This window comes from Nerophis ophidion, linkage group LG01, assembly GCF_033978795.1.
Source record: "Nerophis ophidion isolate RoL-2023_Sa linkage group LG01, RoL_Noph_v1.0, whole genome shotgun sequence".
Lineage (NCBI taxonomy): Eukaryota > Metazoa > Chordata > Actinopteri > Syngnathiformes > Syngnathidae > Nerophis > Nerophis ophidion.
Window position 1 is genome coordinate 45043968 of NC_084611.1, and position 13850 is coordinate 45057817.

General features: G+C 41.6%; 1 protein-coding gene across 1 annotated transcript in view; it reads left to right on the plus strand.

Moving 5' to 3' along the window:
• Positions 1-13850, plus strand: part of fras1 (Fraser extracellular matrix complex subunit 1) — a 278952-nt gene that overhangs the window by 2411 nt on the left and 262691 nt on the right. Inside the window, exon 2 of the mRNA XM_061904877.1 lies at positions 6661-6692. Within this exon, the coding sequence (XP_061760861.1) occupies positions 6661-6692 (32 nt within the window). The remainder of the gene's footprint in view (positions 1-6660; positions 6693-13850) is intronic.

Consider the following 13850-nt stretch of genomic DNA (forward strand, 5'->3'; position numbering starts at 1 on the left):
ACAACACACATAAGTTATGACAAAACAACACTGCACTGCTGACAACACAACCACACACTTAAGTTGTGACAAAACAACACACTGCACTGCTGACAACACAACTACACACCTAAGTTGTGACAAAACAACACACTGCACTGCTGAAAACTCAACAACACACTGCACTGCTGACAACACATTAATTCTGACAACACATTAACGCATTTTTGTTCTGACAACACACTCCACTGCTGTCAACACAATGCACTGCTTACAACACAACCACACACCTAAGTTGTGACAAAACAACGCACTGCTGACAACTCAACAACACACTGCACTGCTGACAACACAACCACACACTTAAGTTGTGACAAAACACACTGCACCGTTGACAACACAACAACACACTGCACTCCTAACAACAAAACCACACACTTAATTTGTGACAAAACAACACATTTTAATTCTGTCAACTTATTAACACACTTTCGTTCTGACAACACACTGCACTGCTGACAACACAACCACACACCTACATTGTGACAAAACAACACACTGCACAGCTGACAACACAACCACACACATAAGTTGTGACAAAACAACACTCTGCACTGCTGACAACACAACACACATTAATTCTGACAACACATTTTCGTTCTGACAACACACTGCACTGCTGACAACACAACCACACACCTATGTTGTGACAAAATACCACACTGCACTCCTGACAACACAACAACACACTGCACTCCTGACAACACAACCACACACTTAAGTTGTGACAAAACAACACACTGCACTGCTGACAACCCAACTACACACTGCACTGCTAGCAACACAAAGACACATTTTAATTCTGTCAACTTATTAACACACTTTCGTTCTGACAACACACTGCACTGCTGACAACACAACCACACACATAAGTTGTGACAAAACCACACTCTGCACTGCTGACAAAACAACACACATTAATTCTGACAACACATTTTCATTCTGACAACACACTGCACTGCTGACAATACAACCACACACCTAAGTTGTGACAAAACACCACACTGCACTGCTGACAACACAACCACACACTTAAGTTGTGACAAAATTACACACTGCACTGCTGACAACACAACCACACACTTAAGTTGTGACAAAACAACACACTGCACTGCTGATAACACAACACATTTTAATTCTGACAACACATTAACACACTTTCCTTCTGACAACACATTGCACTGCTGACAACACAACCACACACCTAAGTTGTGACAAAACAACACACTGCACTGCTGACAACTCAACAACACACTGGACTGTTGACAACACATTTTAAATCTGACAACACATTAACACACTTTCGTTCTGACAACACACTGCACTGCTGACAACACAACACACATTAATTCTGAAAACACATTAACACACTTTTGTTCTGACAACACACTGCACTGCTGACAACACAATCACACACCTAAGTTGTGACAAAACAATACACTGCACTGCTGACAACTCAACAACACACTGCACTGCTGACAACACAATGCTGCACTGCTGACAACACAACCACACACCTAAGTTGTGACAAAACAACACTGCACTGCTGGCAACACAACCACACACTTAAGTTGTGACAAAACAACACACTGCACTGCTGACAACACAACCACACACTTAAGTTATGACAAAACAACACACTGCACTGCTGACAACACAACACATTTTAATTCTGACAACACATTAACACACTTTCGTTCTGACAACACACTGCACTGCTGACAACACAACCACACACCTAAGTTGTGACAAAACAACACACTGCACTGCTGACAACTCAACACATTTTAAATCTGACAACACACTGCACTGCTGTCAACACAATGCACTGCTGACAACACAACTACACACCTAAGTTGTGACAAAAAACACACTGCACCGCTGACAACACAACAACACACTGCACTCCTGACAACACAACCACACACTTAAGTTGTGACGAAACAACACACTGCGCTGCTGGCTACACAGCAAAACAATGCTCTGCTGACCAGACACTTAAGTTTTGACAAAACAACACAATGCACTGATGACACCTCAACAACACACTGCACCACTGGCAACACAACACACTTTAATTCTGAACCCACTTAACACACTTTTGTTCTGACAACACGATGCATTGCTGACAATACAACCATACACCTAAGTTGTGAGAAAACAAAACACTCTACTGCTGACAACTCAACAACACACTTAAGCTGTGACAAACAACACACTGCCCTGCTGATAACACAACACACTTTAATTCTGACAACACATTAACACACTTTCGTTCTGACAACACACAGCACTGCTGACAACACAACCACACACTTAAGTTGTGACAAAACAACACACTGCACTGCTGGCAACACAACACATTTTAATTCTGACAACACATTAACGCACTTTCGTTCTGACAACATACTGCACTGCTGACAACACAACAACACAATGCACTGCTGACAACACGACCACACACTTAAGTTGTGACAAAACAACACACTGCACCGCTGGCAACACAACACACTTTCGTTCTGACAACACACTGCTGACAACACAACCACACACCTAAGTTGTGACAAAATAACACACTGCACTGTTGATAACACAACCACACACTTAAGTTGTGACAAAACAACACTGCACTGCTAACAACTCAACAACACACTGCACTGCTGAAAACACAACCACACACTTTTATTCTTACAACACACTGCACTGCTGACAACACAACACACTTTAATTCTGACAATACAATAACACACTTTCGTTCTGACAACACAACAACACACTTCACTGTCGATAGCACAACAACACTTTTGCTGACAACACAACAACACACTTCACTACTGACAACACAACAACACCCTTAAGTGCAGACAACAGAACAACACACTTTGGTGCTGACAACACAACAACACACTTTAGTTGTGACAATACAACAACACACTTTCGGGCTGACAACACAACAACACACTTTAGTGCTGACAACACACTGTAGTTGTGACAACACAACAACGCACTTTAGTGCTGACAACACGCTGTAGTTGTGACAACACAAAAACACAATACCTTTTGTGCTGACAACAAACACTTTTGTGCTGAAAACACAACACACTTATGTGCTGATAACACAGCAACACACTTCCCTGCTGACAACACAACAACATGACGTTTGAGTGCCAAACAAGTTAAGTGTGTACATGATGTATTGAGTGTCAAACTAGTTAAGTGTTTACATGACATATTGTGTGTCAAACTACTTAAGTGTGTACATGATATATTAAGTGTCAAACCACTTAGGTGTGTACATGATGTATTGAGTGTCAAACTAGTTAAGTGTTTACATGACGTATTGAGTGTAAAACTAGTTTAGTGTTTACATGACGTATTGAGTGTCAAATTAGTTAAGTGTTTACATGATGTATTGAGCGTCAAACCAGATAAATGTTCACATGTCGTATTGAGTGTCAAACTAGTTAAGTGTGTACATAATGTATTGAGTGTCAAACTAGTTAAGTGTGTACATGATGTATTGAGTGTCAAACTAGTTGAGTGTGTACATGATGTACTGAGTGTCAAACTAGTTAAGTGTTTACATGACATATTGAGTGTCAAACTAGTTTAGTGTTTACATGACGTATTGAGTGTACAATTAGTTAAGTGTTTACATGATGTATTGAGTGTCAAACCAGATAAGTGTTCATATGTTGTATTGAGTGTCAAACTAGTTAAGTGTGTACATGATGTATTGAGTGTCAAACTAGTTAAGTGTTTACATGAAGTTTTGAGTGTCAAACCAGATAAGTGTGTACATTATGTATTGCGTGTCAAACTAATTAAGTGTGCACATGATGTATCGAGTGTCAAAATATTTAAGTGTTTGCATGATGTATTGAGTGTCAAACCAGATAAATGTCCACATGTCTTATTGAGTGTCAAACTAGTTGAGTGTGTACATGATGTATTGAGAGTCAAACCAGATAAGTGTGTACATGATGTATTGAGAATCAAACCAGTTAAGTGTGTACATGATGTATTGAGTGTCAAACTAGTTAATTGTTCACATGCAGTTTTGAGTGTAAACCAGTTAAGTGTTTACATGACATATTGAGTATCAAATTAGTTAAGTGTTTACATGATGTATTGAGTGTCAAACTAGTTAAGTGTTTACACGACATATTGAGTGTCAAACTAGTTGTGTTTACATGACATATTGAGTGTCAAACTAGTTGTGTTTACATGATGTATTGAGTGTCAAACTAGTTGAGTGTGTGTGTACATGATGTATTGAGTGTCAAACTAGTTAAATGTTTACATGACATATTGAGTGTCAACCTACTTAAGTGTTTACATGACGTATTGAGTGTCAAACTAGTTAAGTGTTTACATGACATATTGAGTGTCAAACTAGTTAACTGTGTACATGACATATTAAGTGTCAAACCACCTAGGTGTGTACATGATGTATTGTGTGTCAAACCACTCAGGTGTGTACATGACGTATTGAGTGTCAAACTAGTTAAGTGTTTACATGATGTATTGAGTGTCAAAATAGTTAAGTGTTTACATGTCGTATAGAGTGTCAAACTAGTTAAGTGTGTACATAATGTATTGAGTGTCAAACTAGTTGAGTGTTTACATGAAGTTTTGAGTGTCAAACCAGATAAGTGTGTGTATGACGTATTGAGTGTCAAACTAGTTAAGTGTGTACATGATGTATCGCGTGTTCAACTAATTAAGTGTGCACATGATGTATCGAGTGTCAAACTATTTAAGTGTTTACATGCAGTTTTGAGTGTTAAACCAGATAAGTGTTTACATGACATATTGAGTGTCAAACTAGTTAAGTGTGTACATGATGTATTGAATGTCAAACTAATTAAGTGTGTACATGATGTATTGAGTGTCTAACTAGTTAAGTGTGTACATGATGTATCGAGTGTCAAACTAGTTAAGTGTTTACATGACGTATTGAGTGTCAAACTAGTTAAGTGTTTACATGACGTATTGAGTGTCAAACTAGTTAAGTGTTTACATGACGTATTGAGTGTCAAACTAGTTAACTGTGTACATGATATATTAAGTGTCAAAGCACTTAGGTGTGTACATGATGTATTGAGTGTCAAACCACTCAGGTGTGTACATGACGTATTGAGTGTCAAACTAGTTAAGTGTTTACATGATGTATTGAGTGTCAAACTAGTTAAGTGTGTACATGATGTATCGAGTGTCAAACTAGTTAAGTGTTTACATGACGAGTGTCAAACTAGTTAAGTGTTTACATGACATATTGGATGTCAAACTAGTTAACTGTGTACATGATATATTAAGTGTCAAACCACTTAGGTGTGTACATGATGTATTGAGTGTCAAACCACTCAGGTGTGTACATGACGTATTGAGTGTCAAACTAGTTAAGTGTTTACATGAAGTTTTGAGTGTGAAACCAGATAAGTGTGTGTATGATGTATTGAGTGTCAAACTAGTTAAGTGTTTACATGTCGTATTGAGTGTCAAACTAGTTAAGTGTGTACATGATGTATTGAGTGTCAAACTAGTTAAGTGTTTACATTAAGTTTTGAGTGTCAAACCAGATAAGTGTGTGTATGACGTTTTGAGTGTCAAACTAGTTAAGTGTGTACATGATGTATTGCGTGTCAAACTAATTAAGTGTGTACATGATGTATCGAGTGTCAAACTATTTAAGTGTTTTCATGATGTATTGAGTGTCAAACCAGATAAGTGTTCACATGTCTTATTGAGTGTCAAACTAATTAAGTGTGTACATGATGTATTGAGAGTCAAACCAGATAAGTGTGTACATGATGTATTGAGAATCCAACCAGTTAAGTGTGTACATGATGTATTGAGTGTCAAACTAGTTAAGTGTTTACATGCAGTTTTGAGTGTTAAACCAGATAAGTGTTTACATGACGTATTGAGTGTCAAACCAGTGAAGTGTTTCCATGACATATTGAGTATCAAACTAGTTAAGTGTTTACATGACGTATTGAGTGTCAAACTAGTTAAGTGTTTACATGACATATTGAGTGTCAAACTAGTTAACTGCATGTGTACATCACATATTAAGTGTCAAACCACTTAGGTGTGTACATGATGTATTGTGTGTCAAACCACTCAGGTGTGTACATGACGTATTGAGTGTCAAACTAGTTAAGTGTTTATATGATGTATTGAGTGTCAAACTAGTTGTGTGTACATGATGTATTGCGTGTAAAACTAGTTAAGTGTTCACATGTCGTATTGAGTGTCAAACTAGTTAAGTGTGTACATGATGTATTGAGTGTCAAACTAGTTAAGTGTACATGATGTATCAAGTGTCAAACTAGTTAAGTGTTTACATGACATATTGAGTGTCAAACTAGTTAAGAGTTTACATGACGTATTGAGTGTGATAATGATGATTATGATGATGATGATGACTTCCTTTTTGTTATAATCTAAATCTCCCATGTACGTAATCCCTGACCCACATGTGCACTGATGTTCTCTCTCTCTCTCTGTCTCTCTCTCCCCCTGTGTGTGTGTGTGTGTGTGTGTGTGTGTGTGTGTGTGTGTGTGTGTGTGTGTGTGTGTGTGTGTGTGTGTGTGTGTGTGTGTGTGTGTGTGTAGGAGCATGCGCCTATGAGGGATCGCTGCATGCGGTAGGTCTCCTTCTTCCGTGTTCTGTTTGCTCATAAATTATTCATGAGGGGGCGTGTTGCAATGTGAACAGGAAGTAGAAAGGTGTGTCACCTTTGTTTGCTCATGAATTATGCATGAGGAGGGGTTTGGTGCAATGTGAACAGGAAGTAGAAAATGTCCGTTACCTTTTTTGCTCATGAATTATTCATGAGGGGGCGTGGTTTGCAATGTGAACAGAAAGTAGAAAGGCGTCACCTTTGTTTGCTCATGAATTATTCATGAGGGGGCGTGTGTTGCAATGTGAAGAGGAAGTAGAAAGGTCTTTCACTTTCGTTTGCTAATTAATTATTCATCAGGGGGCGTGTGTTGCAATGTGAACAGGAAGTACACAGGTCTGTCACCTTTGTCTGCTAATGAATTATTCAGGAGGGGGCATGTGTTGCAATGTGAACCGGAAGTAGAAAGGTCTGTCACCTTCGTTTGCTAATGAATTATTCATGAAGGGGCGTGTGTTGCAATGCGAACAGGAAGAATAAAGGTCTGTCACCTTCGTTTGCTCATGAATTATTCATGAGGGGACGTGCCCGCCAAATTTGAGCAGGAAGTAGAAAGGTGCGTCACCTTTGCTTTCTCATGAATTATTAAAGAGGGGCCGTGTTACAATGTGAAAAGGAAGTAAAAAGGTGTGTCACCTTTGTTGGCTCATGAATTATTCATGAGGGGGTGTATGTTACAATGTGAAAAGGAATATAATAATAATATAAAGAATTAGATTTATATCGCACTTTTCTATTGTTAGATACTCAAAGCGCTCAGAGAGAAGTGGGAACCCATCATTCATTCACACCTGGTGGTCGTAAGCTACATCAGTAGCCACAGCTGCCCTGGGGTAGACTGACGGAAGCGTGGCTGCCAGTTTGCGCCTACGGCCCCTCCGACCACTACCAATCATTCATTCATCATTCATTCACCGGTGTGAGCGGCACCGGGGGCAAAGGGTGAAGTGTCCTGCCCAAGGACACAACGGCAGCGACTTTGATGTCCATAGGTGGGAAGCGAACCTGCAACCCTCAGGTTTCTGGCACGGCCGCTGTACCCACTACGCCATGCCGCCCCGGAAGTACAAAGGTGTGTCACCTTTGTTGGCCCATGAATTATTCATGAGGGGGCGTGTGTTGCAATGTGAACTGGAAGTAGACAGGTCTGTCACCTTCGTTTGCCAATTAATTATTTATGAGGGGGCGTGTGTTGCAATGTGAACAGGAAGAATACAGGTCCGTCACCTTTGTTTGCTAATGAATTATTCATGAGGGGCGTGCCCGCCAAATTTGAGCAGGAAGTAGAAAGGTGCGTCACCTTTGCTTTCTCATGAATTATTAAAAAGGGGGCGTGTTACAATGTGAAAAGGAAGTACAAAGGTGTGTCACCATTGTTGGCTCATGAATTATTCATAAGGGGGCGTGTGTTGCAATGTGAACAGGAAGTAGACAGGTCTGTCACCTTTGTTTGCTAATGAATTATTCATGAGGGGGCGTGTGTTGCAATGTGAACAGAAAGAATAAAGGTCTGTCACCTTCGTTTGCTCATGAATTATTCATGAGGGGGCGTGGCCGCCAAATTTGAGCAGGAAGTAGAAAGGTGCGTCACCTTTGCTTTCTCATGAATTATTAAAGAGGGGCCGTGTTACAATGTGAAAAGGAAGTAAAAAGGTGTGTCACCTTTGTTGGCTCATGAATTATTCATGAGGGGGTGTATGTTGCAATGTGAACAGGAAGTAAAAAGGCGTGTCACCTGCAGCACTCCGATGTCAGGCCTCTTTTCAAAGTAAACTTCCTGTCGCCAGGCCACGCCCACAAAAAGCTTTGCTCGGTCGCCATTTCGACAACTCGGCGGAGGTTTTGTTTTATTGTTGAGCAAGAACACTGTTCCGCAAGAATCCTATTGGTTTTGTCAAGGGCCTGCTTCAAAATGGCTGAATGAGATGTTTGTCTTCATAGCCAACATTCTCTACTATGTCCTGACAAGAATCCTATTGATCTTCTTACAATGTGGCATCCAAGATAGCTGCCCAGGTCATGTTGTTTGTCTTCTGACTCTTCATTTGTGCCAGAGCAAGAACCCTCTTGGTTTTAAACCTGGTTCCTTTTGGTTTTAAACCCGGTTCCTCTTGGTTTCAAACCTGGTTCCTCCTGGTTTTTAACCTGGGTCCTCTTGGTTTTAAACCTAGTTCCTCTTGGTTTTAAACTTAGTTCCTCTTGGATTAAAATGTGGGTCCTCTTGGTTTTAAACCTGGTTCCTCCTGGTTTTAAACCTGGTTCCTATTGGTATTTCTCCTTAGCGCTGATCACTATTGATCTTCACCACACTGAAGGGCTTCAGCTCACGGCAAGAACACTATTATTTTCTCGCTGAAAGCGGCTGACTTAGGAGCCTTTTAGCCTTGATTTTTTTACTCGATTTTTGTTTATTTTCTTTTAAAAATAATCCATTTTTCAAATAGGTTTATGGCCATCTCCGTAACAGCAGGACCTCTTTTTGAAGAAGTCATGAATCATCCAAATAATACACCGCAAGAATCGCTTTGAATGAAGATTCCAACCTGAATGGAATCATCAGGCCAGGAGTCAGTCAAATGGATAAGTGGTTCATAAGTAGCCCAACCCTCCACAAACTGTTGCGCAACAAGAAGAACAAGGAGGTGGCCTCCCCTGAAGGGCAGGGTAATTAGGACAGAAAGAGCGAGACAACACGATCATGGCCGACGTGTTGGGAACAGCAGCAGGAACACGGGTGGGACATGTTCCAGCACGTTCTAACACCATGGTCCAAGCAGGAACACAGGCGGGAAATGTTCCAGCACATTCTAAAACCATGGTCCAAGCATGGTCCTCCTCAGCAGAAAGGGATACCAAGTAGAAGGAGAAGGACCGGATTTTTCCTGCGGCACAGCTGCTACAATCCTGACCATGCCACACAATTTTAACGCAAAAAATTGTTGTTGTACTCCTTTGTAGTCTTGCAGAAATATGAGCCACATGTTTCCTTATACGAATACTGACAGGACGCAGAGACATGTTTCCTTACACGAGTGCTGACAGGACGCAGAGACATGTTTCCTTACACGAGTGCTGACAGGACGCAGAGACATGTTTCTTTACACGAGTGCTGACAGGACGCAGAGACATGTTTCCTTACACGAGTGCTGACAGGACGCATAGACATGTTTCCTTACACGAGTGCTGACAGGATGCACAGACATGTTTTGTTACACGAGTGCTGACAGGACGCAGAGACATGTTTCGTTACACGAGTGATGACAGGACGCAGAGACATGTTTCGTTACACGAGTGCTGACAGGACGCAGAGACATGTTTCGTTACATGAGTGATGACAGGACGCAGAGACATGTTTCGTTACACGAGTCCTGACAGGACGCAGAGACATGTTTCCTTACACGAGTGCTGACATGACGCAGAGACATGTTTCGTTACACGAGTGCTGACAGGACGCAGAGACATGTTTCGTTACACGAGTGATGACAGGACGCAGAGACATGTTTCGTTACACGAGTCCTGACAGGACGCAGAGACATGTTTCGTTACATGAGTGATGACAGGACGCAGAGACATGTTTCGTTACACGAGTCCTGACAGGACGCAGAGACATGTTTCCTTACACGAGTGCTGACATGACGCAGAGACATGTTTCCTTACACGAGTGCTGACAGGACGCAGAGACATGTTTTGTAACACGAGTCCTGACAGGACGCAGAGACATGTTTCCTTACACGAGTGCTGACATGACGCAGAGACATGTTTCGTTACACGAGTGCTGACAGGACGCAGAGACATGTTTTGTAACACGAGTGCTGACAGGACGCAGAGACATGTTTCCTTACACGAGTGCTGACAGGACGCAGAGACATGTTTTGTAACACGAGTCCTGACAGGACGCAGAGACATGTTTCCTTACACGAGTGCTGACATGACGCAGAGACATGTTTCGTTACACGAGTGCTGACAGGACGCAGAGACATGTTTCCTTACACGACTGCTGACAGGACGCAGAGACATGTTTTGTAACACGAGTGCTGACAGGACGCAGAGACATGTTTCCTTACACGGGTGCTGACATGACGCAGAGACATGTTTCGTTACACGAGTGCTGACAGGACGCAGAGACATGTTTCCTTACACGAGTGCTGACAGGACGCAGAGACATGTTTTGTAACACGAGTGCTGACAGGACGCAGAGACATGTTTTGTAGCACGAGTGCTGACAGGACGCAGAGACATGTTTCGTTACACGAGTGCTGACAGGACGCAGAGACATGTTTTGTAACACGAGTGCTGACAAGACGCAGAGACATGTTTCCTTACACGAGTGCTGACAGGACGCAGAGACATGTTTTGTAACACGAGTGCTGACAGGACGCAGAGACATGTTTCCTTACACGAGTGCTGACATGACGCAGAGACATGTTTCGTTACACGAGTGCTGACAGGACGCAGAGACATGTTTCCTTACACGAGTGCTGACAGGACGCAGAGACATGTTTTGTAACACGAGTGCTGACAGGACGCAGAGACATGTTTTGTAACACGAGTGCTGACAGGACGCAGACATCTTTTGTAACACGAGTGCTGACAGGACGCAGAGACATGTTTTGTAACACGAGTGCTGACAGGACGCAGACATGTTTTGTTACACGAGTGCTGACAGGACGCAGAGACATGTTTTGTTACACGAGTGATGACAGGACGCAGAGACATGTTTCGTTACACGAGTGCTGACAGGACGCAGAGACATGTTTCGTTACACGAGTGATGACAGGATGCAGAGACGTGTTTCGTTACACGAGTGCTGACAGACGCAGAGACGTCAAAGCAGCGTCTGGCTGCAGGTCCAAATAAATCATCCACACCTGCGGGCTGGAATTCCTGGCATTTGCTCTCCTAGGTTATAGAAATGTAGGAAGTACAACTTGATGACTTCCTGTCACCGTCACTTCAAATTAAAGTCTTTTAAGTGTAATCTTCTGATTGATGCTAACGTACTGTTTGGAGTCGTTTTTTCTTTTATTTGTTTTGAATCTATAACTTAAAAAAATAATAATAATAATTCAATATATACTGTATGTGTATATATAGATATATATCATTACCAAATACAGTGAAGTCTTTTATATTTAAGTTTGAACTTAAAAAATATTTTTTGAAAAATGTTTTGCATTGTTAAAAATTACTGTGATTAATATAAAATATGGTTAGTCTTTTTTCTAAATGTAATGTTAATCTTTATCTTTTATAAAAAATATTTCTTTAAATATTGTTTGTATTATAAAATGTGGTTTGTAGTCCTTTTCTTATTTATTTTTAATCTAAAGCTTTAAAAAAATTATGTATTGAATTACTTTTTATTATTATAATGTATCTTTATTTATTTGTAATTAATATATATATATATATATTTATATATATATATATATATATACGTATTATTTTCTGTATTAATATCAATTATTATTATCAATCAATCAATCAATCAATGTTTATTTATATAGCCCCAAATCACAAATGTCTCAAAGGACTGCACAAATCATTACGACTACAACATCCTCGGAAGAACCCACAAAAGGGCAAGGAAAACTCACACCCAGTGGGCAGGGAGAATTCACATCCAGTGGGACGCCAGTGACAATGCTGACTATGAGAAACCTTGGAGAGGACCTCAGATGTGGGCAACCCCCCCCCTCTAGGGGACCGAAAGCAATGGATGTCGAGCGGGTCTAACATGATACTGTGAAAGTTCAATCCATAGTGGCTCCAAGACAGCAGTGAGAGTCCCGTCCACAGGAAACCATCTCAAGCGGATCAGCAGCGTAGAGATGTCCCCAACCGATACAGGCGAGCGGTCCATCCTGGGTCCCGACGAGCGGTCCATCCTGGGTCTCGACTCTGGACAGTCAGTACTTCATCCCCCCCCCCCCCCCCCCCCCCCCTCTAGGGGACCAAAAGCAATGGATGTCGAGCGGGTCTAACATGATGCTGTGAAAGTTCAATCCATAGTGGCTCCAACACAGCCGCGAGAGTTCAGTTCAAAGCGGATCCAAGACAGCAGCAAGAGTCCCGTCCATAGGAGACCATCTCAAGCGGAGGCGGATCAGCAGCGTAGCGATGTCCCCAATCGATACAGGCGAGCGGTCAGTCTTGGGTCCCGACGAGCGGTCCATCCTGGGTCTCGACTCTGGACAGCCAGTACTTCATCCATGGTCATCGGACCGGACCCCCTCCACAAGGGAGGGGGGGACATAGGAGAAAGAAAAGAAGCGGAAGATCAACTGGTCTAAAAAGGAGGTCTATTTAAAGGCTAGAGTATACAGATGAGTTTCAAGGTGAGACTTAAATGCTTCTACTGAGGTAGCATCTCAAACTGTTACCGGGAGGGCATTCCAGAGTACTGGAGCCCGAACGGAAAACGCTCTATAGCCCGCAGACTTTTTTTGGGCTCTAGGAATCATTAATAAGCCGGAGTCTTTTGAACGCAGATTTCTTGCCGGGACATATGGTACAATACAATCGGCAAGATAGGCTGGAGCTAGACCGTGTAGTATTTTATACGTAATTAGTAAAACCTTAAAGTCACATCTTAAGTGCACAGGAAGCCTGTGCAGGTGAGCCAGTACAGGCGTAATATGATCAAACTTTCTTGTTCTTGTCAAAAGTCTAGCAGCCGCATTTTGTACCAACTGTAATCTTTTAATGCTGGACATGGGGAGACCCGAAAATAATACGTTACAGTAATCGAGACGAGACGTAACAAACGCATGGATAATGATCTCGGCGTCTTTAGTGGACAAAATGGAGCGAATTTTAGCGATATTACGGAGATGAAAGAAGGCCGTTTTAGTAACGCTTTTAATGTGTGACTCAAAGGAGAGAGTTGGGTGGAAGATAATACCCAGATTTTTTACCGAGTCACCTTGTTTTATTATTTGGATGTAAAATGTTAAAGTTGTATTATTAAATAGAGGTCGGTGTCTAGCAGGACCGATAATCAGCATTTCCGTTTTTTTGGCGTTAAGTTGCAAAAAGTTAGCGGACATCCATTGTTTAATTTCATTAAGACACGCCTCCAGCTGACTACAGTCCGGCGTGTTGGTCAGCTTTAGGGGCATG